The sequence below is a fragment of the Crocodylus porosus genome, unplaced genomic scaffold (assembly GCF_001723895.1).
Source record: "Crocodylus porosus isolate Cpor-Errol unplaced genomic scaffold, CroPor_comp1, whole genome shotgun sequence".
Lineage (NCBI taxonomy): Eukaryota > Metazoa > Chordata > Crocodylia > Crocodylidae > Crocodylus > Crocodylus porosus.
The window spans coordinates 21,081,534-21,109,328 of NW_017728912.1; the positions used below are offsets into that span (position 1 = coordinate 21,081,534).

A 27,795-nucleotide genomic window follows, 5' to 3' on the forward strand; every position below is an offset into this window, starting at 1 on the left:
TGAACTCGGTTTCCAACTGGTTCCGATGCACTGCAATTCCAGTGTCCAAGGGTTTGTACAGAGAAAATATCCAAAATATCCACTGAATGCAGAGGCTCCTGGAGGTGCCTTCCAGCCCCGGGTCTCCTGTACTCAAGCAGCCCCTGGGTTTGCATACAGGACATGCCAGGCTGGAAGGCACCTCCAGATCCTCCCTATCCAAACCCCGCCCGAATCTAAACCCTAATGTGTGTTCACTGCTTCAACTTCAAGGTGACTGATGCAACAGTGCTTGACATTTTTTTCCCAGTCCAGAGCATGTCTCCTAGTGTTGGCCACCCCGTTTCAGAGCCATGATGGTGCCAACCTCCTTCCAGAGGGGCTGCGGGGGGGGGGGCACGGACAGGACAGGGGAGGGACAGGCAGGGACAAGCCTGGGCTGAGGTGCTCGGGCAGAGGAGGGAAGCAGCCAGAGCTCGTCCCCTGCAGCCCGACCTCGCGGAGGGCCGGGCCGCCCCGGCGGGCCGGACCCCAGCCCCACGGCTGCCCGTATGAAGTGCAACGGGGGGTCGCTACGGATCCCAAGCGTGCACACGAGCCCCGCGGGGCCGGCGGCGGCGCTCACCTGGGCGATGCCGGCGCCCATGAGGCCGCCGCCGATGACGGTGACATGCTTCACCAGCAGCTTCTTGGCGGCGGCCGTGGCGGCGGCGGCGGCGGCCGAGGAGGAGGCGGAGGAGGCGGCGCGCACGAAGCGACGGGTGGCGAAGGCCATGGCGGCCCGGGTGGCGGCACCGAGCACCGCCCCGGGGAGCGTCACGCTGGGCGGTTGGGCGGGACCGCCAGCACGGGCCGGGCTACCGCCGCCTCTTGGCGGGAGGCGGCCGGGCCCACCCCTTCCTCCCCTCAGCCGGACCTCCGTGCGGACCCTGGGGAGCCCCTCGGCCGCCGCTAACGACCCGGCTCTAACCCCCCCCCCGCGCCGTGGTGCTCGGCCCAGCCCGTGAGGCGCGCCTTGCTCCTCTCAAGGGTGCCCACAGAGAGGGGGTTTCCAGCAGGACCCCGCCCTTGCGGTCTGCCTCCGGGGTTTCAGCACCTCAAACACCCGCCGGTGTTTTCCCGTAGGCCCAGGAAGCCCCCTCGGAAGAGACGAAAGCCTCCCTGTAAGATTTAAAAATCATAAACTGGGGGAGGGTGGACTTCAATTGTATTTGGCCAGCCCCAATTACTTTTTGCAGATCCAAGAGTCAAAGTGCGATTCAAACGCCACAAAAAAGTGCAACAACTAAGGGCATCCAAGGGGTGCCTTGCATCTCAGAAAGGTGGCAAAGCACCGTGCCACCCTGCTACATGTCACATACGTGCAGCGTTTGGCTGGTGAATCACACCGTCAGCGCAAACCAGCCCCAAGCACTCCGTCATTGTCATGAGATGAAAGCGACTCTCCAGCCAAGCTATGACTCCCTGTGCCTGAAGAAGGCCGAGTGCACCCGAAAGCTTCCCAATAACTTTTTTCCAGCTATGCAGTTGGTGTAATAAAAGATCTCGCATCTCTGCCTGTAAAAGGGGTGATAAAACAAGCTGTTTCACGAAAGGTTGAAGAAATGAAGCATGTTTAATCTGCAGAAAAGGTGATGGGGCAAAGGGGACATGATAGCAGTTTTCAAGTATTTGGAAGTTGATTTAGTTGGTCTAAGAAAAGACATCACATCTATCCAAAGAACCCTGCTTACCTATGTACTTAGATCAACATGGCGACAACCGAAAACCCAGCAAGCTATGAAATGAGTGCTCAGAAATGTGAGACTACTCGCCAGCTGGTTTCTATCTATCTGGCTTCAAACTGGATGTGTAGCAGGGCCCTGTGTTTGTTTCCTCAGTAGCCACACGACCTAGCCCCTGCTGGAGTCCATGAATCATCATGGTAAATTTAAGTGTCACGAGCCAAAGCTTCCTTCACTGCCACAGCAGCAAGGGAAAAATTAGAGCTGCTTCCCTTTAATTCTTTCCCATTTTTCTCCTATCAAGTGAAAGGGATGGCTTGATTCACATATTCACTACCTCTGGTTCCATGAGCTGTTGAAATAGAAATGCCAAAGCACTCCAATAATATCTTGTATGTTTTAAGTGCATCTTCAGCATTGCAGAAGATTTGCCCGCAGTGGACTTGATACAGGAGTAGCCAAAGTGACAAGAAAGGTCCCTCCATTCCCTTAATTTTTGCTGGATGTAAAGCTTGCATCTCAACAACTGCTGCTTCTGATTTCAGCCATGCCTTTCAAAGCCAGATCTAAAAATGATCAGAAGTGGTCAGTTTTGGGCCCCCCACTACAGAAAGGATATGGACAAATTGGAGAGTCCAGCAGAGAACAACAAAAATGGTGAGGGGACTGGGGACATGACTTATAAGGAGAGGCTAAGGGAATTGGGCTTAAGGCTGGAGAAAACAGGGGATTTAATAGCAGCCTTCAACCACCTGAAAGAGGATAGAGCTACACTGTTCTCAGTGGTGACAAATGACAGAACTGTTGGATAAAAGAATGCATTTTGAGACCTGCCCTTGGTCCAGTAACCTTACTGGAGCATGTGACCCAGACTTTAAGAAACACCCAATAATACAGTTTAGGAAGGATCAAGCCAATTATTCTTTAAATACTGATGACCCACTTATTTTCAGCTCCACAATCAATACTGATTATAAAATAGCTAAGAGCAACAAATCTCAAGTTGCAGCAAGGGAAACTTAGGTTAGATATTAGGAAGAATTTTCTCACTAGGAGGGTAGTAAAACATTGGAACAGGTTACCCAGAGTGGTGCTGGTGTTTTTAAAGACCCGACTAAGAGCCTTGGCTGTGATGATCTAGTTGGGGATGGTCCTGCTTTGAGCAGGGGGTTGGACTAAGTGAATTCCTGAGGTCCCTTCCAATCCTAATTTTCTATGATTTCTATGAAGTTAGGTTTCCAGTTAGCTGGTTCTAACATGCAAGAAAGAAAAAGCCTCCTTTACTTACCAGGTGATCAGTTACTATAAAAGGCTGAATACTATCAGGTGCTGAATTCCATCAATGCCAGCTGACTTCACTTGCAGCTGAGAGTTCTCACTTCAGGTTCAGGAAACAAACCTTTTGCATGTTCACTGTTAAACATGTGCATGATGTTAAATTGAGTGTAAAGTCTTTACACAGAGAGTATACTGTTGTAAGGCTTGAGATATACATGAAAGTAGGGTATACATTTTGTCTTTTACCTCATTTTGTACCCATGAACAAGATTAGCTATTTTTCTTGCAAGTGACAAGCATTACCAAGCTATCTGTTGGGTTCAGAAGACTTAGCTATCTGCTCATGTTACTGCAGTTCAGTAGAGAAATACAAATAGATAAAAAGGAACAAAGTTTGATTTCTCAACTTTTTGTTCTTAATAGAATTTATTCTGGATTTTTTTAAATTTGCCTTCAGGTATCTGATTCTTCTGTTCCACCTGGGTTATTTATGAATAAGCATTAAACCATTTGTTTCACTTGGGAAATTAAACATCAACACACTCAAATGTTATTTGCGCTGTATGCTAGATAGATAAATGTAAGAAAATCCTGTTCCTTGCTTAACATTTTCTGACTGAAGATTATTCAGGAGTGCCAGTAACAAGTGAAAACAAGCTTTACCTGAACAAAAATTCAGATTATTATTGCTCATTGTGTGCAAGTAGGAATAAAATGCTTGTACAGAGCTCGACTGCCCAAAACAAAAGACTTCAAATACCTAATTTTTCCTCACACTTCCAATGTAAGAATTAGAGCTCCCTAAAAATAACTCAAGAGAATATCAGCTTCTCCTGAGCTCACAACACAATCAAGCAGGAGAAAAGAGAATTGCTGTGACTTGTGTGGTAGAGTTTCTGCCTACCACATGGGTGATCATGGCAGGCCCTAGAATGACAAGGAACAAGGGCCTTAAGAGAGAAGATTCAGGCTGGACATTAGGAAAAAATTCTTCATGGTCAGGGTTGCCAGAATCTGGAATGGGGTCCCAAGGGAGGAGGTGCTCACCCCATCCTTGGGGGTCTTCAAGAAGAGATTGGACAGGCACCTGGCTGGGATCACACGACCCCAGGGTTGGTGACTCTTTTCTGTTGGGGCAGGGGGTCAGACCAGATGAACCACTGAGGTCCCTTCAGACTCTATGAATCTATGAAACTGTTTTCACATTTTAATTCTTATCCATGCGGGGGTCATCTCTCTTTTCTAATTTTTCCAAAATGCTACCAGCTAAACATGTCTTACACCTGCAGACTAAGTACAGACATTTGGGGGCATTACAAGGAAGTTAAACAAATTCAAAATGGTTGCCCAATATCAGGGAAGTCAGGATGGGTGGGCTAGCAGGTGGCTTGTCCAGTCTGCCAAGGGATGAAGGGCAGGTATGACCCATGGGTGGGGTGGGCAGGGGCAGTGTGAGGGGTGTGGGCAAGCACAACCCATGGGTGGGAGGGGTCGCCCCCCAGCAAACCTATACCCCCATCCCATGCCTCTTCCCCCACCAGGACTTACTTGCTCAGCTCCGGCAGTGTTCAAGTGCTGATAAAAGCGGGGGTACCTTGTGGGGTGGGGGTTGAGATGACTGGCTGTAGGGCAGTAGTGAAAAAGAACAGCACCAAGGCTGAAGCCAGTGGCTGGGGTTTCCAAACCTCGGGGTTGCACAGGATAAGCATATAGGAGTTCCATGCACCAGTTTGACCTAAATGGAATAAAGTTTGATACTACATAGATCTCAGTTGATCTTAAACTGGGTTCTGCAATTTTTAGACCAGTATGTGTGCATGGAACGTCTGTACAGTTACAGGTTTAGACTGACTGTGTCACTGAGACCCAGTGTCGCTGAGACTTGCGAGAAAAAAAAAAAGTGTCATTGCCTTTAAAAACAAAGCCAAAACAAACCCAACCCATCTCAAATAGGAGAGTGGAGGTGGTTATCAACCCTCAACTCTCAAAACATTCAAGTGACTTTAAAAAAAAAAAAGCCCAATTCCACTTATAAGTGGACTTGGCAACACTGCTGAGATTGGGTCTGTACGTGTAAGGTCAGCACAAGGATGAACTAAGTTTAAAAGGGGCAGCCATTTTGAACCCAATTTAGCCTCCCCAAATGTCTGTACTTAGCCACATATATCTCAACATATACTTTCTATTCATTTTCTGAATTACATTTAAAAAAAAAATCTGCACTTGGATTATACGTTTTTTGAGGCAGGGACAATTTTTCTGTTCTGCTTACACGGTAAGCAAGCACAAAGTTCTTAAACTATGATTAGGACACAAATAAATCAAACGTACAAGGATCATTGCTATAATACAGACAAATTCCTGGAACAGTTACAGCAGAACAGCTGACATCAAGTCACTTCCCCCAACTCTCTCTTTTTAACTTGTAATCTGTTCGTCTGTCCATACCAAGTTAAAGTTTTTTCAGCTTTATCTTTCTCAATGCCTGAAACCAGGTAGAAACACCCCACAAGTATACAGGGAGGAGTCTAATGTCAAGTTATGAAGATAAACTGCAAATGCTAGATTGCAAAGGCACTGCATTCTCAGTTGCTTCTGTAAGATAAGCTCATTATATGCACCAGCAGATTCTTGTTACCATTTGTACTGCAAGTCTTAACTCCCTGCCCTCACAACTTATACCTTGTCTCCCACCTCCCTCCTTTCCAGGGACATCCTGCAATTGCCACTCCCTTCCTCTGTACCATGGAAGATATGTGCCTCTTAAGGCAGGAGTTATTCCCCATGACAGTGCCTGTACCCCCGCTCCCATGGTCCCTACTCATTTCTTATTTTCTAAACCACCCCCAGGAGGGGAAGTTCCTACAATCTCTCCAGCCAGTGTCCTTCCCCACTTCTGCAGGTCTTTTCCATTTCAGTCCATGCTGCCTCCTCTCCTCCTCTATTCTCTTTCAAGGCATTTTAAAGTACTTAGAGGACAGGCAGAACTAAGCTGGGATACTGTAACAGTTGAATGCCTCCTGAATGGTTGCATAACTATCAAAACAATTACAGAGCTGCCAGCTCTGCTAACCAGATGGGTATTCTTTGTGGCTATCCCCACTTTTGCTTTCTGTCCCCTCCCCACCCACAGTCCCCTGGTATTGACTGAAAACAATGTGGAAAACTCTACTGATATTGAGACTACTTGATATTTCTGAGTTAACTGGAGACTGCATTCCAGAGTTAATATATGTGGAACGCAACATCCACATATCAAAGTATCAAGTACACTGCTACACCTCGTTGAGAACAATAAAAAGCTTCAGTATTATTATGTATAAATTACAGAAAATACTTTATTAAAATAAATTACACTGATGCAAATTCTCATACTGAACATACAAACACAGGCACTGTTGTGAACATTAGCCATATAGTGGCCACATTCAATAAGACATTTAAAACTTAACTTCCCACAAAAAAGGTCAATATTGCACAATCCAGTTCAGCTACCAATAATTTTCTGCAGTAGCAAAAGTAAGTTTTACAAACAAAAAGAGTTTCCAGTCTCTCTCAGAGCAGCCTGTGAAATATCATTAGTTTTATTTGCTAGGCCTTCATGGCAGCCCCTGAAGCAGCAATTTATTTCTGAACATAGGTAGCAATTGTGCAATCCTTCATGTGTGTAGGGCAGCCTGTCATCCAATACAGCACTGTATAATGTCTAGAAACTAAAACTTAAAAGGACCATCTGTAAAATACCAGTTTTCAAGGGCAACACTCTGCATACCAAATTTTTTCTGGAGGCTGCGGGTATGTAAAGGCAAGATAGACAGGTGACAAATTACAAAGAAATCCATTTATTTTAAATGCAGTGTCGCTAGAGTCTGCCAAAATTCTAAAGTGCTTCTTAAACCTACCCATTAATCAGTAGAGACCTAAATTTCGCACAAAGCAGTTGCATGATCAACTTTATTTGTTGCTTATGTGACACGTAACAGAATCAGGAAAATAATTATCAGCATTTCACTTTAGCATTGCAATTAAAAATTCCTATTTTAAGGATTTTTCAGACAAACCCTAGTTGTGCAGAGAACTGCTTTATTTAGCCAGCTGTAAAAGGATGAATCATAAATACTTATTACTCAGTAGTCACTAGATATACTATTTTACATACACTAGCAAAGTTAAGCATATTGACAAGAGTGCTAACTTTGGTTCATTATCCTCCAAGATTTCAAGTTTTTGCCTAAAAGAGATTGCAACATTAAATTACACATCTTTTCATTTGTTCTGTAATTATATTACATAGAAGTTCTTCAAGATAACCTTCTGACCTACAAGGATGTGTGTCAAGTTATGGCCTCCATAAACAGCAGGCTTCCTTGTGAAAACATGAGGAGCTACTAAAAACAACTTAAATCATCTTGTTGAATTAGGCCTCTATATTAACCATAACAGCAAATGAAAATCCTTCATTTTACCTCCAAAGGGTAAAATGCTTACTGCTTTAAAAAAAGAAAAAAAAGCAGGACGCTCTCTTAATAAAGTTACCAAATTTGAAAGTGCTATTAAAGAAGTAATAATTTCAGAGCTGAGTTTACTTTTTCCATTTTACTGTCAAAAATTAAAACTAGCCAACTTCATATCTAATTATAGTCAGTTTTCACATTCCAGTCTGATGACCTTAGCATTATGAAGGTAGACCAGTATTTCCAATGTCTCTGATGAAAAAAAATAAGACTAGAATGTAAATTTCTCTTGGTATCAAGTTTTGAAATTTCTGCCTATACCAGAATTCTCTTTAAAAGGAGATCTGTCAATGCTCAAGAAGATTAAATCACATTACATCACAATGAACTGCTGAGTGCCTAAATAAGTATTACAGAAATCTGAGAAAGTCTAGTCATTACTATTAAAAAACATGGGGGGGGGACAAGCTTCTTACGAGCAGTGCCTCATTTTGAAATGCTCAGGAATGAGTTTGACTGGTAATACCAACCACCAGACAACACTAACAGCTGTTTATGCACACAAATTAACACAAACTAATCCTGATGGGCTGTTGTGCTGTTCAATATTCTAGGTTTACTCCAAATGGGATACAGTGCAGAGACCTTGCAGCCATGCAGCAGCTTTGCCAGACTCCTAGGCTGTAAATAGACACTGCATTTGTCCCAGGAACCTACGGACATACATGTCCAGTGTCCCACTTGAAGTCCCTCTGAAGTATGCAGGATAAAATGTGCCAATACTTCCTCCTGGGGCACAGCCATGTGCATTTGTACACTTTTTGCCAGGCATTCAGGTATAAACAGGTTAGGCTGAATGCTCTCCCTCACCACCTACTGACAGGGGAACAGAAATGCAAGTTGGAAGGGCAATGTGTATATCTAGGTATAGACATTCAAAAAGCCTGAGGCAGAATCAATCTATGTTATGCAGCTTTCTGTAAGCAGCATAGTTTAGACTGATACCAAACAGAACATATATTTGCCTGGGGAAGGGGATGGAGAGGAGGTACACATCTTAAACCAGGTTCCACCATTTTTAAACTAGTCTGTGTGGGCCAAGCTCCTGTTCCATTATGGGTATAGACAAATTTTGTGTGCTAAACTTCTGTTGCGTTACAGCTTTAGATGGGTTTTCAATCACTTACACCAGTAGAAGTGTAATGTCTGTACCTGGCCTATATGTCTGTTTTGATCTGGGTCAAACCCCAGGACAAATCAGGCCCGTCTCAAATTAGATACCCATTTAAAGCCCTAGGCACCAATTCTTTCCAGTATTTTAAGGGTATGGGTTTGACCAGTGCAAAACTGCAGCAATAGACCTCAATTGTCCTGTTTCAAGATCAGTCCTTGTTTTAGATTCTGGTATCATCTGGTGTGGGATTCTAAACACTCTTTCACTGCTCCCAGAATGGTGCTGGACCTATTTAGTTTGACCTATTAGACAATGCAGGATTAGGGCTCACCAAGAAAATTCAGGGTAGGCTCCAGAAAAAGCATCAATATGAAGAGAATTCTGATACAATATTTAGCAATGAGTTTTGGTTTGGTCCCACTTATAAGTGCAAGTTACTTACATGAAAGAGTTCCTCAAGGGCAGGGAAAACATAAAATTTTTAAAACCATATTTAGTCACCAAGTTGTTTTGTACTAAAGATATAAACACCTTATGTCACTTTATGATTATTCTACAAATAGCTACTCACGTCTTTCATTTTTGTTTTGCCAATTATTTACAGAACATTTTGAAATTCATAAGGCATTAAGTATATGTTTGATTCTTGGTCCTAAGATTAGAATTTATCTAGTTAGGCAGCCACATCCCAAAAGGATAAAAAGGTAAGTTTTAATATCAAACTGAAATCTTACCTTCAATTCACTTGTGGAACTCAAAAGCTAACTTAAGTTACTAGTTTGCTTTCACTCATTATCCTTCAGCTAAATATTTTCACACTTAGCATTAATCGTTTTGGTAATGAAAGGAATTAACTATATAAAGCTGAATTCAAGTGCAACACTTCTTCATTTAAGGTTTTGGTTTTTCTGAAGTTTCTTCATCTCTTCAAAGCAATTATATTGAATGGAAAAGGAGCTAATGTTAGACCAAATCTTCCATCCATATGGGGCTTTTTAGCGTTCTCAGGATACAAAAACGTGAAACTTTGCAGGAGATTTACGAACATCAAGAACAATTCCATCTTTGCCAGCTGCTCTCCCATGCACACTCGTTTACCTTAAGAAAGATTTGAAATGTAAATAATATTCTCTTATATATAGTTGATTTTTTGAACAAACTATTGATCTATGCATACAGTTTTTATACATGCTATAATTTCCACACTTCCATGTACCAATTAAAAGACTCAAGCTCCCATTCAGATCCGAACTTGCTAAAATTCACCGTCTTCGTTCTGACATCTCACTTAGCTTTATGACATGACACTAGGCCTACATCCTTCCACAAAGAAAATATTGTTAAGACTACAATGTCAAGAACACCGAAGAAGACTGCACACACTGAGATCAGTCCAAATGTGTTGGTCCAAATTAAACTATTAATTTGGGAAGGATACTTCTAAAATTTTTAAAATATTTATGTTTATATTATAAAATATTATATATATTTTATATTAATTGTTATATAATACAGCCTTAAATAATCACCATACATCACACACATCATTTAAAAATTCACTCCTCAGATCCCACACTTCAAACAAATTCCACTCCAACTATATCTCAATATTTTACCAAGTCCAAAAGGGATGAATGTTTCTCTTTTGATTAGTTGGCCTTTTTCATCCAGAAATCTTGTTGGCTGGAAGTCATCTGGCTTCTCCCATACATTAGGATCTCTGTGTACTGACCACAGGTTGGGCACAATCACACTGCCCTTTGGAATAGTATATCCCTGCAGTACTTTCACGTCAAAACACAAAAACAGGAGATATCTAACAGGTGACGAGCAAACGTGAAATTTCACGCTTAACAGAAGACAGAATAAAATGCAATAGTGTCCCAGAATTTCACTGTGGACAATTTGCACGCATCACAGGTCAGGGCTGCCTGTGCATCGGCTCCCAGATCAAGCTAGAACTGGAAGGTATGCCAACTGCCAAGGATCAAGAGGGAATGGGGAAGCCGCAGGCAAGTTACTTCTCTCCAAGGTCGTACTCAACATGCCGTTAGAATACTGGTGATACCAGATACTGGCAAGAAGCAGATACAGGAATCCCACTCTGAGCAATGGTTGCTGGCCCCATTTTTCCTCCTTCCCTACTGTGGAAGATTCTAACAGAAGTGATAAGGGGACTCTACAGTTCATCTACTTGCAAGCACCTAGGTTTGGGACAGACATTCAAAAAGCCTGAGCCTGAACTGATTCAATCTTTGCAGGTTAGTCTAACCTGCAAAGCTTGAACAGATCTGGAGGTGGATAGACATTCCCTTTTCATTCCAGAAATGTAGGCAAATACCTGCAGTGGCTCAGGCTAGGGGGTGGGGGCACTAGAGAAGCCCTCCCTTCCTTCTATAGTGTTGATCTAAGGGGGGCACATGGCCAGGGAGGTAGGATGCTGGGGGGTACACGGGACAGGACACTGATTAGGGAAGGGTTTTAACCCCCAGCCTGCCTGCAGTCCCAGGCTTTTCCCCACTGGCTGTTCAAGGGGCAGGAATGTTGCCACACCCTGCATCTGCTGATATTGAGCTTTAATCTCCATCTCCACACCTTCTTGCAGGCTGTCTGCAAACACCTTTCTCTGTACCCTCTAGAAGACTGACAGATTATACCCAGCAGGTTGTTTGTCAGAACAAAGTTTATCAGCCCATCAAGCCCTACAAAAGAAAACATCTCTCTCATTAGTTTAAAGATCTTATCTGCAGGGTGCATTTGCAAGCCACTAGCTGTCTGCCTTTACTCAAGTGAAATTGGAGACCTACACAGACCTCTTAGCATTAGCTAGCATGGGGGGAGCATGGCCAGATGCTGGGTCGCTGTGCTGGGATCCCTGCCATGGGAGAGGGTGGAAGGGGGGATCCCTGCTTTAGCAGCCAGTAGGGAGGAGGGTATGGTAAGCCTGGCAGCTGCTGCAGTCCCCCAGCCAGCCAGAGCACTGATAATGCTCCAGCTAGGAAGGAGAGGGTCAGGGCAAACCCTGCTACATTCAACCATCACACCATAGTGTGATGCTACGTTCAACCAGGTTTATCTCAAACCAGTTTCAGCCATTTTCAAACTGGTTTATGTGCACTGGCTGTCTGTTCTGTTACAGGTTTAAACCAGTTTCTGATCATGTGAACTGATTTACGTGTAATGTCTGTCCCTAGCCCTAAAGGCACCAGTAGGGGATGGGACACCAGAGCATGCAAGGCTGATGCACTGGGTGCTAATTCATTTAAACACAGGCATTTGGGCTGGGCTGCAGGAAGAGTAATGTTAATATGGGATATATCAGTTACATGGGAACTTGTACTGTCATCACACCCAAATGCAGGAGTGTTTTGAGCAGGGCAATGATCACATATTTCTGCAATATTGGCACATTCCTTTCAAGCTGAGCAATCACACTGCACTGAATTAATGTTTTCAAGACTGTCAAGGCTAGAAACGCTTGTTTTATAAAGGAAGGGGGTAAATCTTGATTTTCAATTCCCAAAAGGTGGGCTGGTCAACAAAGGCTTATGCAGTTCCAGCTCATTTTTAATTATGAAACACTTGGGGAATCTTGTGCCAACCATAGTGCATGGCTAGATTAATTCTCCTAGCCCTTCTGTTCTCAAGAAATGGCATTTTACACTGAGCTTACATCTATTACTGAATAACTGATCTTTGTAAGCTCCCTGAGATCTCACCAGTAATGTCAGCCACAAAAGAAATAATGTACTAAGAGACACACTTACCGGCAGTCTCTGAGGCCATTCGAGGAACAGAAAGAGGAACAACAACAGTCATTCGTTGCACCTCCATGATGGTTGCCTCTGTGAAGGGCATCTTAGCCTTGTGAGCAAGAGAAGGAGCTCGGTCCAGCCCAATAACTGCACTGATTTCTTCATGGACCTTTTCTAGGCAACAAAAGTAAGATGAAAGAAAAACAACAGCACATTTCTAAGGCACACCTACACTGCAGACATCTGACAACAGTTATATGGAAGCAGGGTGCGTCCTGTCTGACCCAAGAACTGACAGTTATACCAGTATAAGAAAACTCTTCAAGAAAGAGAAACAAAAGTAAAAACAATCACAGTTTTGCCAATACATAGCTCTTAACATGGATGAAGCATTTTGCTGGTGTCGACTTAGCCTCAGTGTTAGATTACGAGCAATCATCGTATAGCCAGAGATCTGAGAGTACTGGTAAGAGGGGACTAGAGCCTTTCATCTCTAGGTGGTCAAGTGCATAGTTCTTATTGTTTAATGACTGCTCACTGAGCCATACGAAACAAAGCACAATCAATTTAAAACAGGAGAGGGAACTGCATGAGTTTCCCTAAAAGATGTGCTGCAGTTCTAACAAGATTTATTCAGGAAGTCCTATAGCCCGTTTTATGCAAGTCAGAGCATATGATCATATCAGCTTCTGCTGGCCTCATTACTGATGAATAATCCACCTTCCAGCCAACTTTAAATAAAAAAAATACAAGGCATGTGAACCACCAGGACTGTCACCATGAACAAAAAGAAAAGGGTCATGGACACTTGGTGTAGTATGATTTCACTACCTTGTCACCCCTGAGCTGCAGTATGTTAGTGAACTGCATGGGAAGGTTTAACAGCTGCTGCTTATTTTACCCATGCTAGGGCAGTAACTCCAAGGGTCTTGGGTCAGAGCTCTACCTCATGCACTAGAATCCCTTTTAAAAAAATATGACTCATTGGTTTGTGGCAGAGCTGGAAAGACTTTCCAAGCACACACAGCACAGACTGCCAAGTAAAAATGAAAGCAGATTCCCTGCATCTATCACACACTGAGGTTAAAGTAACTGAGGGAATGTGCAAGATTCTTTTTTCAGCCTATAAAAAGAAGCTATCATAACACAGAAGATTCATCATTTACAGTTGTTGACCTCTTTGTATTACAACATTCACTATGCAACAAGTTGCTTTTCACATGCACATGAAGTTGCTGCCCTTTCCAAGGAACCTGCAATCTTAAAAAAAAAAGTCAGTTATCTACAACTGTTCTTGAAATCCTGTTGACAGTGGTTATTCTGCTTGTTCCATATATCACTGCCCAGCCATATTTCCACTTTTACACTTCAATACTGATCAAAGTTTGCCTGTCAGTTCAATGCAAGAAAAAGATCAGTCAGAGAAAGGGATTCAGTTTTCACTTCCTAAGACAGACTCTTGCTGCCATCTATAGGTTTGCTAAGGAAATATCACCCCAGGGGAAGTACACAAAACATGATTGGAGCTTTAGGAGGAGCTGTTCCAAGGCAGCTACGTATCACTAGAACATGATTTTAGGGCCTGGGATTATTAGTACATGTGCTTAGCAGCACCCTTAGTGTAAGGTACAGGTTACCTCTCACCACTAGCTTAAAAATTCAACTACGGCACTATTCCTGTGAAGAGCTGTATTGTTCTAAGCAAACCTTCTGCACATACATCTTCTGTGCAACAAAGATTGTGCATGTGCAATCACACACACACACACACACACTCCTGGCCCCAGAGTACCAGTGCAGGGCCCATGCTCCCATGATCCAGTGATGCTGGGGGCCACGTGGTGCTGGATCAGCCAGTGGGCGTGCAGGGAAGCAGTGAAAGCTGCAGCAGGCAGAGGCTTCTGGTTAGGAGGGCAGTGGTGGGAGAGGGCTGGGAGGTGGGGGTGGGGCTGGGCCAGCCTTCCTCTGGGTCCTACTGCCTCTGGCTCCTGTCATCTGTGACAGGCAACCAGGAACAGATAAATATATTTTTTCTAAAATGTTTAGGGGCCCCATGGGCCAGATAGAATGGCCTGGTGGGCCAGATCTGGCCCATGGGCCATATTTTGCCTGTCCCTGACACAGACCAAGTCTTTTGGTTCAAGCCGATATCTTTTATTAGATCAACTTGGAGGTGGGTTCATGTTTCTAGCAGCCTTTTGGGAATCCATCGGCATACACAGGGGTCACCGCATTCCGTGCTCCACTTAGCTTGAAAAAGGATACTGTGTTATCTGAAAGCTTGCTAGAAACATCAACCTACCCCCAGTTGGTCTAATAAGATACCAACCTGAACCAAAAGACTATGTCTATCATATAGCTCCAGACCAAAATGGCTGACCCCAAAAGAAAATTCTCCTTACACACTGTTCTCCAGAATGTGTATTATTAGTAAAATACTGCACACGTTTGTTAAACACCCAAACTAAGCCTTGAACTGGGATAGGAAGACAAGATGACCAGTTGTCATGGAGTGATCAGTGCAAAAAAGTCCCCTGAACTACCTGGAAACGAACGTTGCCCCAAACAGGAGAAATTCCCAGTCAAACTAACTACTGCAATTTGGGGTCCTGAAAGCTGCCACCACTTCATAAATATTTAGGATGTGAAAAAAATGGTTGCAAAGAACAGGAGCATTAGGAGACGCAACTGTTGCATGGCTGTATGAGGTTGCCATCCCAAAGGCATGGAGAAGGCAGGCACAAAATCAGATGTTTTGCTAAGAAAGTTTCAGGCAGAAATCAAATCACAGCAGGGTCACAAAGTCTGAATGGTAGGCTATTGAGGCACCTTAAATATTAATCTTTTAAATTACAGCGGCATATTTATAACTACATTCACAACATGTTACCAGATACTGAACTGGCTTTCTTGCACACCTTTGTGCTAAAATGCAGCAGTATGCTGCAAGCCTTGCAGGACAGTAGAAATAGTTAAGAAAGTCTCATTTACCTTGTACTTCAGGGTATAGAGACATATACAGGAGACACCACAGAAGCGTGTTGGTGGTGGTGTCAGTGCCTGCAATAAAAAGGTCACCAATGATAAAAAACAGGTAGTCTTCATTAAAGCTGCTATCCTTGTTTTTCTTTTTCTCCTCATCCACTTGGAGGAGGTACATATCAATAAAGTCCTGAGGATTTTCTGGATCCAAGTTCTCTCTGTGCTGTGCAATTATTCTTTTTAGGAAAGCAGTAATATCTAACTCAGCTTGTCTCAGTTCTCTGAAAGGCCCAAAGGGGAGGTAGTAAAGCCAAGGATAGATGTTGACCAGAATTACACTGCTGTTTATGCATATCTGTAGGCCACGTGACATGAGACTCAACAAGGTCGTAAACTCAACATCTTCATAATCAAAGCGCCTGCCAAAGGCCAGGTAGCAAATAATATTGGACACTCCATTGCTAATGACTGAAAAGGGGTTGAATGGCTCTTTTTCATGTGTTTTTATTTCTTCCTTAATATATTTCAGTTCTTCAATAATTTTAGGTTCCAAGCTGTTCTTCCCTAATCCAAAATGGCGAAGAGTTGTATGAGAAAACCTCCTCTGCTGCTTCCATACTGGGCCATAAGGAGCAAATACAATTCCTGAAAGAGAGAAATGGAATCCAAGTTGAATTGCTTAGTTTTCAATAGGACGTGTTAATAGCCCTCCACAACTACAACCAGAGCAGGGAATAAGGGTCCAAAGAAGAGGACGGTTTTGTTTTTAAGGCGCAGAAGTTGAAGCCAGAGAGAGAGATTACTCTGTTCTCCAACTCATTCTAACTCATTACGTGGACAACTCTCGTCTCTCAACTTTCTAATTTGTATATTGGATATGAAAGATACCCAATAGGCTTAATTAGTGTTTGTAATGCATTTGAAAGTCCTCACCTGGAGCACACCATTAGAGCATAATTACCTCTAAACATCTTTTTTAAATAATTTCACGGGACAATCAAATTTGGTACCTATGTTAGCAGTAGCTATTAAATACTAGCAAACTGCCCATCAAGAATGATGGGGGGGTGGAGAACTGGGGGTGCCACTACTGCCTCCCAGAAGCAGGGGGGTGTTTGCCCTGCCATCTCCCACTGCCAGTACCCCATGCTGCCACCGCTTCCAGCACTGCTGGTCTCGTGTCCCCGGCCCCACACCCTGGAAGCAGCAGAGCGCAGCTGGGACAGTGGGGACGGAGCAGGGGGGCAAGGCCTGCACTGCTGGCCTTGCCTCCCCACTCTGTCCCCTTCATCATGATGGCATTCCACACTCTGATTGGTTGTTTCATTAACCAATCAGAGTGCTCCAAGAGTGTTATGGACAGACAGAAAGATGGACTAAGCCCTTTATTATATAATGAATTTAGGCAAGATGCAGATGACCAAATATTCAAGCACAATTTGTTCTGCACAGTGATATTATTGGTCTTTCTTCTCTGAAGGGTACAGATGCTACTCAGTCCAACTTGTACATCTTTAAATTCATATTAAACGGAAAAACAATTGGTCCCCAAAATAATTGTTTTATACAACATATATTAGGCAATAGGCTATGAAAGCTGGAAGCAAGTTGTGACTGTACATTTAAATCCTGTTGCTAAAAAAACCACACTCAGGTTTATATTCCTAATGGATTTACCAAAGCTCCAGACACACGTTTCCATAGGCGTGCTTTCACACATGGCTAATATTCCATATTCAGTATTTTGATGATTTTGGTTTTTGAACTTTTTTAGGGTCAAATGTAAATATTATTTCCATGCAAACAGATTAATCTCTTGTGTTGGATTACAAAACAGGAATCTGGCACATTATGGTGGTTCATAAACAAAACACTGAACGAACTAGAGTGATTTACTGATTAACTACAGATTGATATGTTTAAACCTGCAGTTCAAACAAACTGATATACTGATGTTATTCTTCTGAAATGTACTTATTACATTTTCATAGAAAGAGCAGCTCATTTCACAAAAGTAACCCACCAGCCTATCTGCCAAAATGATCTAATTATGAACGTTATTTTTAAAAGGAGTTTAAAAAACCCAGGAAAACTTTACTACCCTGTAAAAACTGGCAACAGAAAGGTATGTTTCTTTTGAATACTGTATAGCTACCCATAGTTTTTAATGCAGAAATTCTCAGCATGAAAAAGGGGCTGTAACGCTACTTAAATAAAAGAAATCCAGGAAAAGTATGTGTTGACTTGAAGTCCAAAGAGTAGACTAACTATTCAGTATAAAATGTCCCTACCCAGATTACATTGCAATCCTGGAGATCTGAATGGGTTACTTGTAATAAAGATTGGCAAACTAAGTTTATAGGTGGATTGTCTCATTATCTATTCAAAGCAACAACTGTATTGGGCTCAGACACCTGAACAAAATAAACCAATAATTAAGATCAGTCACAAAATAAAAAGAAAGTCCCTATGCTGTGCAAACAGAGTAAACAAGTATTCAGTCAGTCTCATTTTGTCTGCATATACTTACGTCTTGGAGGACAGCTCTTCAGCGATCTACATGCTACATGGAATATTATTTTTGTTTAAACTTCTCAGATTGCCCACCCCATATCAACCAGCATAGGTGCAAATTAAGTACATCTGATATGAGAAGCCAGCCTAAACATCGCTACTGAAGCAAAGCCTCTCCTAACTAGAATTAAAAACTAACTTGATAAATTAAGGCTTTCCTCAATCCCATAAAAAGAGTCTTTCAGACTCAGTTCTGCACAAGGCATTGATCTACAAAAGCATCCCAGACCTTTTTGGAGCAGTGAACTGATTCGCTAATAGGTAAAAACTAGCAAAAGAGGGGAAATATTAAAAATGAAGCTAAGGGCCAGGTAATAACAAAAAGTAGTAGGACAATAGTGTTTTGGTGTGTTCACAGAAGACCACTGAAAAAAAATTGTTCATATGAACTGAAAGCCAAATATGCTGCCATGCTACAAGAAAGATTTTGAAGATGGCAGAGAAATGCAGCATGAAGCAAAGGAATTAGAAAGTCTTTCTAGACTTCACTAAACAATTAACGCACAGCAATACAACTCTGAAGGTGACTGGCAAAGGAAAACAAAAGTGGGCATTGAAAACTTATGAAAAAAAGGTAAATTTATTTTTACATTAGTACTGAGGTCTATAGTGCCTGAGAGCACTGTACTTGACCACATGATTCCCCACCCACTACCTCCCTTCCCTGAAGTTTCTCACTGCTTCTCTTGATGTTACTGAATTTGTGGGAATCCAGGTGTAAGATAAATGGTGGAAACAACCCCAGTTGTTAAATGATCTCTCTCTGCGGTCTAAACAACATTAAAAAGACTGCTGGCCACAGGACCCTCAGCTATATTAGACCTAATGCCACTGCTACAACTTTGGCATTACACAACTGAGATTTATTTATTTGTATTTATTTTTTTTTGTCAGGGAATAGGAAGGGGACTAAAAATAACCCTCCACTTGTACAGACAAAGTCTAACACATTTGGGAGAAAAGCTTTCACTGTTAAAAGAGTTCTTTCAGTTAAAGGCTCATATATCAGTTACCCTTTCAGTCCTCCAACAGGCATAACAAAATGGAAGATAATATTTGACGCTGCTGATACTTCTACAGAGACAGTAGGAAGGAGATTAGACCCTTGCAGAGAGTTAAAAAAGTCATTATTTTCTTTTTATACTATTACGTGAGGGCCACAAATCCATCCTCCCTTTCTAGTTTAACTTTACACAGTGATTTGGGGGTTAAAGCTGAAGCAATAATAGAGAATACATATTTTTACAAAGTTTTCTGTTTTTTTTAAATAAAAATGTATGCATAATTGTTAGACATGCTTATGGTGCCTTGGTCCCAACTAACTTCAATGGACATCTGCCCATATAAGGTTTTGATATCAAAACCTTTGCTCTAGAACAGTGATTTTCAACCTTTTTTTCATTTGCAGACACCTAAAAAGTTTCAAATGGAGGTGTGGACCCCCCTGAATTGAAAGTGGGGGTATTCACATACTTCTGATGATCAGCAGGGATGCTGGTTTTCTCTGATAAAAATGCAAATTCTGTGATAAAACCCCACAAATCTGCAATTAAAATGAAACACCACTATATATACAGGTATCAACTGTACACAATGTTCTACTGATATATTTACAATTTTAAAGCAATTTGGAAGCCTACCAGTGCCTCAATCACTAAAATAAAATACATACTAAATACTATATATTTTGCTATTTGATTTTGTGGTTTTTTACCATGGAAAATCAGAGCTCCCCATGCCCCCTTCACTTACCAGGACGCAGGTCCAGGCCCCTCATTTCCCACCCACAGCCCTGACGGTGCCCTTCAATCCACACCCACAGCCCCATGCCCCTCTGGGTCCCCAGCTGCCAGGGCTAAGGGACCAAGGACCTGGGTCCCCCCCAGCAGCTCCTGTGGGATGCAGTGGCTGCCGCAGCACAGCAAAGCAGAGCCTGGCTCCCCCACCCCCATAGGCAGCACAGCCAGAGCAGAGGCCACGGGGTGGGGTGGGGTGGGGCGGGTGCACGCTGCCTGCTGCAGGTTTGGGGGTGGATCTGACTCCCCAGTGCTGTGCACACTCCAGGGAGAGGCATGTGCCCCCCAGATCTGTGCATGAGGCCTGGGTAGGTGCGGGCTGCCCACTGCAGGCTCAGGCTCCCTGCCCTGCTGCCCTCCCCCAGGGGCCTCCCTGTGGCAGGACCCAGCACAGCAGGGCAGAGTGGAGCCAGGCAGGGAAGCTCCTTGGTGCTGTGAGCTCCATGTTGCCCTGACGACACCCCCCCCACCCATCCAGCAACAACATGGCTGACAGCGTGGGGTTGCACCCCTCGCTGCTCCAGGGTGGGCAGGGGGCACGTCGCCAGGGCAACACAGCTCACAGCGCCAAGGAGCTTCCCTGCTTGGGGGCCTCACTCTGCCCTGCTGCACCAGGCCCCACCCACTGGGCTGCGGAGGCCCCGGGATGAGGGCAGCAGGACAGGGAGCCTGAGCCCACAGGAGGCAGCCTACACCCACCTCCATCCTGTGCACAGATCTGGGGGGCACATGCCATCCCTTCACCCCCCCTGGGAGTGCACAGCAAGAAGCTGGCCCCACCCCCCAGGACGAGCCACCTGCAGCCCCATCCTGCTCCCCTGTGGCCATGCATTCTAGCCTCATGCCCCAAGACCCACACCCAACCCTGTCTTAGCCCCAACCCCAGCCCTGCCCAACTCACTCCTGCCATCACTATGGGGGCCTCAATTCCATCCCCCTCCCCCCCGCTAGACTTATCTGCAGGAGCTGCTCTCCAAGCTACCAGGCAGCCATGTACATGCACATGGTATCCCATGCCACTGTTTAATTTGTGTGTGGCTCCAGGGAGAAGCAGCAGGACAACTCTGCACCCAGCCGGGGGAGGGAGGGGTCTTCCACACTCTTCTTTTTCTCCCCCCACCTGCCCACTGTGCAGTCTCCCCTGTTGTAATTATTTTGCACTTGTTATGTATTATAACCTTTTGTAATAGGTGGCCATGTTCGCATACGCCAGCTAGAGGCTTGCATAGTGTTTATGTAACAGGTGTTAAGTAAATAAGAGACTCTAAGGTTGCAATTACAGAAGAAACACGCGGTTGGGATTTTCCACACGGGGTTTCCCAAGGGAAAGTCCAGCATCTGTCAGTAATATGACAGTCACCGCTCCGAGCCAATGAAGAAGTGCCACACGCGATTAGACCGCCCTGCATCACTGAGGGTATAAAAGACATTGCACTACGAACTTTGGGGTCTTTGTGCGCCCGACGGAACATAGTCACGGATCAGTTCAAACTCGGAGCGACCTTCGGCCCGGCCAGCCAGAGGGAAGGACGCCAGACCCACCTGATCCCAGCAACCAACCCCAGAAACACCTCGCCAGAATATAACAGCAGTCTCACGTGTCGCTAGGGTGTGTGAGACGTTGGTGAGTGTGTGCTCACTGGTGGACACAACACCATTGATTAAGTTTGTTTTGTTTAGCATTTCATCAATAAAGTTAAGCCTGACCATCTATAACATCATCAGAGCATGATCTGCTGTAAGCCCGACTATTGAAAGATCCTGTAACATCCCCATGCATTCCCCCCACTACAAACCCCCTCCTCTGCTTCACAAGCCACCTTGGCCCAGAGCTGAGCTGAGCTGCCACCTGTCCAAGGCTGGTACTCACTCAAATCTCAGATGAGGCTTCCCCCACGACCCCGGTAAGTGGAAGTAAAGAACCTTGTCTTGGACTGAAATAAATACAGTTTTTATGTATTTTTAATTATATTAATATGTCTTTTGGCGTAAACCCAGAATTTACATTGTATTAGTCACAGCAACAAGTGTTCAGAGTAGATGCTGGATGTAATTTGACTCTACAGCTATTTCATTTCCATACAGAAATACATGAGAATAGTTACTTTTATGGATAACCTGCATTACCTCCCAAGCAATTTGCATGCCACACTTGATTACTAAATAAAACACAGATCTCTATGCTAATATAGCAGTTGTGTTGAACTGCAATTTTAGGCTTTTCAAATAAGAGAAGCTTGATTATGTTAAGCAAGTATAAAAAACAGGGTGTCAATATTGATAGTATGTACTAAAACATAAAGGATCACTGGCTACCAACTTATAAAAAAGTTTTTTCTAAAGCAGCTGGAATTACTTAACTGTTTTTTCTTTTTAGCAATGTAAGTGAATGAGAAGATAAATTGCACTGAAGAGAAAACAATTAAACATTTATTTGCTATAGGATTCCATAAGGCCCAAAGGAAAAAAGGAGAGTCAGAGAAAAGACTGAGCAGTGCACTTATGCTTAAAATAATTCTCTTAAAGAAACCAAGAGTCTGTCATACAACAGAAAGCAAGATTTCATTTAAAGCCTGGTGCAATTTTGTGGGCATCCGGGCAGAATTTTCATTCCTGAAATGACCTCCTAAATAGGAACTGAATATAAACTAAAATAAGAGTATTGGCTAGAGCCCATGGACAGACAGCTGCAAACTTTCTGCTGCTATGCAGAACTTTTCCAACCAAGGACAGAACAAAATTGGGGCCTCACCTGCACTGTAACATGCAGCACTTTTGTAGCCCTGAAATTTGTTTGCTTGTTATCAGTACACAAGGGGTTCTAGCCATATTGGTCTAAGGACACAGGCAGACAAGGTTCTTTGGGTAAATCTGGTATCTATTATTAGACCAGGGGCGTCCAACCTTTTTGAATGTAGGACCGGATCACAAACTTTTTATCACCCAGTGGGCCAGTGAGCCATATTCAAAGACCTCACAGGAAGTGGCGTCATGTGACCTTTGACACCAATGAAGTTGCAGAAAGTGACAATGATGTCACTGGTTTCAGCTCTGGGCTTGCTCTGAGTGAGGCAGGGCCCCGCAGCTCCCACCACCCCAGCTGCAGATGCCCATGCTGAGCAGCACTGCAGCTGCAGGGGCCCTGCAGCTCTGCAGACTGGACCTCAAAGGAGCCCTGGTTCATCACTGATTCACCCAAAGGCAGAGAGAGGCCCTTGCCTCGTGTCTTCGTTCCTGCAACCTGTAATCAGTCCAGCATGTTCAGTACATCTCCCAATTAAAAAAGATGCCGGCTCCAAATTCAAACCAACTGCTTGTCTCCCCCTCCTCAACAAGGACACTTCCCTTTTCCCTTTCGCAGCCCCCTTCTAAGTACCCGGTTCCCAAGGGCCAAGAGAGGAGCAGGGAGGGAGCAGAGCAGGCAGGTGGGGGTGTCCTGGGTGAGGGGGGCAGGGGTTGTCCGTTTTGTTACTGCCTCCTCCACCTCCTCCATTCCCCATGGGCCGTGTGTCCTCTCCTGCTGTTCCCATCTCCCCCTTCCCCACAGGCAGGGAGAGGATCTTTCCTTTCATTTAATCCTAGCCCTTCCTCTGCCTGTTCCTGGCCCTGGCCTGGTGTTCTTTCCCCAGCACTACTGCACCCTGAATCAGAGGGAAGGAGATCTCCCCAACAGCCCCCTGACCCTTGATGCTGCATGTTTCCATCCCCACTCCTGCTTGCCCCTCTGCCCCATCTTTGCTGTTGAGAGTGGGGCAGTACCAACAGGAGGGAAATGCAAAAGGGGAGGGAGGTAGAGGAGGAGGGGGCTGAAGTGACATCTGTAAGTTCCTGTGCGGAGTTGGGGGCGCCTCAGGGCTGGGCCGGGACTGCAGGGCGCGTGGTTGCCGGAGCCAGGCTGGGCTGGGTGGGAGGCAGGAGGAGCCCCCGGGCTAGAGGGGACAAATGCAGCCTCTGGGCTGGGCTCCTCCTGCCTCCTGCCCAGCCCGGCTCTGGCAACCGTGCACCCCACAGCCCCAGCCTGGCCCTGAGGCGCCCCCAGCTCCGCGCAGGAACTTACCTCGGGCCTCCGTCCACCATACATGCAGCCACATGCCAGGGCAAGGGGCAGAGCCAGAGAACAAGCTGCAAGCGCTGTCCCCAGCTCCTCTAATCAGGCGCGCAGCCCTCGGGGCAGTGGTGGCAGGACCCGGCTCACCGATAAGCCCAGGTCCGCGGGGGTAAGCAGCTCCCATCCCCTCCCCTCGCTGCTGGCTGGGGCCTGTGAGCCGGCCCTGCCCGCCTCACCGCAGCCCCTGCCCCACAGCAGTGCCTTGGGCCAGATAAAATGACTTGGTGGGCCATATGTTGGACAAGCCTGTATTAGACCAACTAAATAGTTGGAAAAAGTTTTCTTAGCAAGCTTTCAGGTTTAAAAACCCTTCGTCAGGCTGAGGAAGCATCTGCATTCAGTCATGCTTTATATGCATGGTCTGCTAGGTGGCTAGCCATGTTAGTCGGAGTCTGGCAGAAGGCACGGTGGAGATGCACCTTACAGATTAACTCAGTGGTGTCAAAGATACAACCTGTGGGCTGGATCCAGCCCATAGTACTGCCCCTGAGTCTCATAACTGACCCACACAGCATATGCCAGACGAGCCCTAGGTGCAGAGCCCATGACCCATGCTGCACATGGAGCCTGTTCAGGCCCAGCTGGTGCTGCGTGTTCTGGATCGACTGAAATGTGCGCTGTGTGGTACAGTCCTGGACTGCTTACAAGCTTCTGCATCTCCAATTCTGTTAACGCTATAAGGTGCATCTCTATCCTGCCTTCTGCTAGAATATGTAGTTACTGTGCTGGTTCAGTCTCTGTCAACATGATCAGGATAAGGATAGCAAACAATCATATCATTGTAAAAGTAAATACAGGCTTGTTTTGAAGTATAGGTGAATAACCTCCAACTGAGGCTGAGCTGCCAGTCCTTACCAGAAATTTGGAAAGACATCCTAGGGTACGCATTTGTGTGCACTCTCCAAAGGTGCTCTGTGCTTTGCTGCTGAAGTATATGCCAATATTTTTCCCCAACACACCAAATATCCTATTCAATTATCAGTACAGCAGAAAGCAAGGTAGGGTGGCACTGTGAATACTAACCGGTTCAGAGGCTGAAACTTGCACAGGCAAAAGCAAAATCTCATGCCTCTCTGAACCAGCTAGTGTCTAAGGTGCCTGACTTTAGACTAGTACAGCTAAATACCTCTCTCTGTCAGTACAGTAATAGTAAACAACTATAGTGCTACACAACTAAGGTTGGACATAAGCTGTGTGAGGACACAACACAGACCTCATTTTGCCCTGCTGACAACAGCCATACCCACAACCCTTGTTCACCCAAATATTTTTCTTTGAACTACTCACTACTGCACTACTGCTAGTTCAGCTGAAGCATCAACGGCACCCCTGAGAGCAATAGGACAGAATGGCCTCTATTCGAGTTGGGCAAAGTTTAATGGGAATTAGGCACCTATATACCTTCACAAATCTGCATCATTATTGGCACATTGTTTAATACAGAGCAGATCTAGGTAATGTTATAGGCAACTGGTGGCAGTTTAATAATGGAAAATGGAAGACAATGCTAGTACAGACACAGCGGCAGCAAACACAAAGGGTTACACAGCCAGTCAGTTTTACAGCAGTTATTCTGCTGAGTACCATTAAAATCATCAAGATAACTGGATTGTTTTCAGTTTGCTGATGCTGCTCAGTAAGGGTAGGAACAGAGGACTTACAAGGAGAGGGACCCAAAAACCAGAAGCTGAGAGACTGGCAGGTACCCGTCACCTTAATGACAGCCATGATTTTCCATGAGAGCAATAGATTAGGGAATACTAGTCCTTCCTTATTAATTTTGTAAAATTTTTAAAAAGTCACCAACATATCATGCAACACCTGCAGGCATACTTCAGTATCTCCCTTCAAATACCAAATCAAAAAGTCCTGGCCTTGACTTTCCAAGTCCTCAATTAGCTAGAAGCTACTTCCCAGTTCAAAAGCCACCCTATCAATTACACCAAATCAAACCCAGTATCCATTGCTAGGGTTAAGATGATACAAGAGGAAGACCCTCAGAAGCCAAGCTTTGTATCCACTATGTTCATGCTCAGGATCCAGATCAATCACAGAACTGATCATATTCAAGACTGTCTCTATACCAAAAGTAACTATATTTGTCAAAATTCTGTAGCTCTGTTACATGCTAGTAGGACACAGACTCCTGAAGAAAACAAATCCATTTTTATTTCCCACCTATTAAAAAGCATTCGGTTTGATAAATACTGCACAGATAAGGCTGATCGGTCCCTCAGCCTTACAGCTGTATTTCAGCACTGGTGCAGATCTAAGGATATCAAATTTGAACATCTGTCAACACGATAAGGATAATGATATCAAACAATCATATCACTGTAGAAGAACTGTAAAAGTGAACTCTGCAACATCATCCAATACATATGGAAAGCTCTGCTGGAAATGATGCGACACATTCACAAGCCTCATGTTCCCTGAACTCCCCAAGTCATCCAGCTATCATTACTATTATTATACAGTATACAATTCAAGAAAGGATCTCAAGGATGAATGTAATGAAATACCCATAGCAACATTAGACTTACATATTTGCATTTCACATGCTGTTTTTGTGAAAATCCCTTTGGTGGCTACCTGTAAACAGCTCCCTTGATCCATCAACCACACTATGCTTTTGAGCATGTGACACAGCTGGACTCACTCAAATGTCTCTAGCAACAGAAGCTTGCCTGCACATAGCACAGGTAATGCCATATTTATCTCCAGAAAGTCACAGGAAGCCACATTTAGGCAGCATTACCTTTATCAGAGCTGATGAAGTGCAAAGTCACCTGAGCTGATTGCCCAACTATTTGAGCTTCTCATGATGCTGCTACAAATCAACAGGGCATTGCTTGACAGATGCTAAACCTTAAGTCCTTGGATGTAAATAAAACCATCTCCTCTGCTTCAGCTAGGGATAAAGCAACCAAGCTTAATCAACCCTCCTGCTTCAGTGCATGAGCTAATCAACAGCTATAATTATGTTGTACTTTGTGTGGTTTTTATGTCTTTCTTCACCTTCAGGCAAGTATATCTTACATAAAATTTGCATGAAAGCAGACAGGCAACTCATTTGCTACTGCTGCAGGAACAATGAAAGCAGAGGTGGCTTAACAAACTGTGGTATTGAGGTACAGGCTGTAGCCATAGTGGCCTGCAGGCAAAGGTAATCAAGACTCTTGAGGAGGTGGTATGTAATAATCTAGTAATGATATCTGGTGGTACCACCTCCCCAAGAGTCCTGAGGTGCATTCAGCCTTTGTCCCATCACAGCAGCGGAAACAGTAAGCCTTGCTTCTTCCCTTTATCTCCACAAGACACCCAAGTTTTTGCCATCCTTTACATACTCTGATCAGGGGTGCATCCGTGCAGCCCATGGAGGGCAATCACGCCATTTCTACCCCTCCTGTTGTGCTTATCTGGGTGTCGGAGGACTTGTGCTTAAGTGCCATCCCCCTCCTTCAACAGATGGGCAGGAGGAGTGCAACCCATCAGCCCAGGCAGCGCTAGGCCTGCAGAGGGATGGATGCCTTTGGGCAAAGCCAGTGTGGCCACATGCCGCTGACCTCTGACTCCAGCTTGCACCCTGACGGGGACCAGGCACCAGGAGACCAGGGGGACCTGGCCTTTCTCAGCCTGACTCAAGACAGCAGGGGAAAGCCTCTTTCCAGTGCTCCCCTGTCTGTCCTGGGGGAAGGGGAGAAGGTCCCCTCTTAATCCGGGGGCAAAGAGAGGGTCCCGTGCACCTGGGGGAACAGAAGAGGGGGTCCCCTTGCACGGGGGGGGGGAGCTCACCCTTCTTCTGGGTGATGATGAGGACGATGGGCACGGCAGGCCGGTCGCTGAAGCTCTCGGCCTGGGTGACGAGCGCCTCCCGTACGGCCGCGTAGTCGCTGAGCACGATGAGGGGCCGGCTGCCCATGAAGAGTGTGAAGACGCTGCCGTACACCCCGGCCAGCGCCGTCAGCCAC

General features: G+C 44.8%; 2 protein-coding genes across 2 annotated transcripts in view; both read right to left on the bottom strand.

The window, feature by feature from the left end:
- Positions 1-769, bottom strand: part of HADH (hydroxyacyl-CoA dehydrogenase) — a 32,160-nt gene extending 31,391 nt beyond the window's left edge. Inside the window, exon 1 of the mRNA XM_019534131.1 lies at positions 605-769. Within this exon, the coding sequence (XP_019389676.1) occupies positions 605-754 (150 nt within the window). The 5' untranslated portion in view covers positions 755-769. The remainder of the gene's footprint in view (positions 1-604) is intronic.
- A 6,235-nt stretch (positions 770-7,004) lies between these two features.
- Positions 7,005-27,795, bottom strand: part of LOC109309402 (cytochrome P450 2U1) — a 21,013-nt gene continuing 222 nt past the window's right edge. The window contains 5 exon segments of the mRNA XM_019534132.1: positions 7,005-9,707; positions 10,226-10,393; positions 12,377-12,538; positions 15,356-15,991; positions 27,620-27,793. Of these exon segments, the coding sequence (XP_019389677.1) occupies positions 9,529-9,707; positions 10,226-10,393; positions 12,377-12,538; positions 15,356-15,991; positions 27,620-27,793 (1,319 nt within the window). The 3' untranslated portion in view covers positions 7,005-9,528.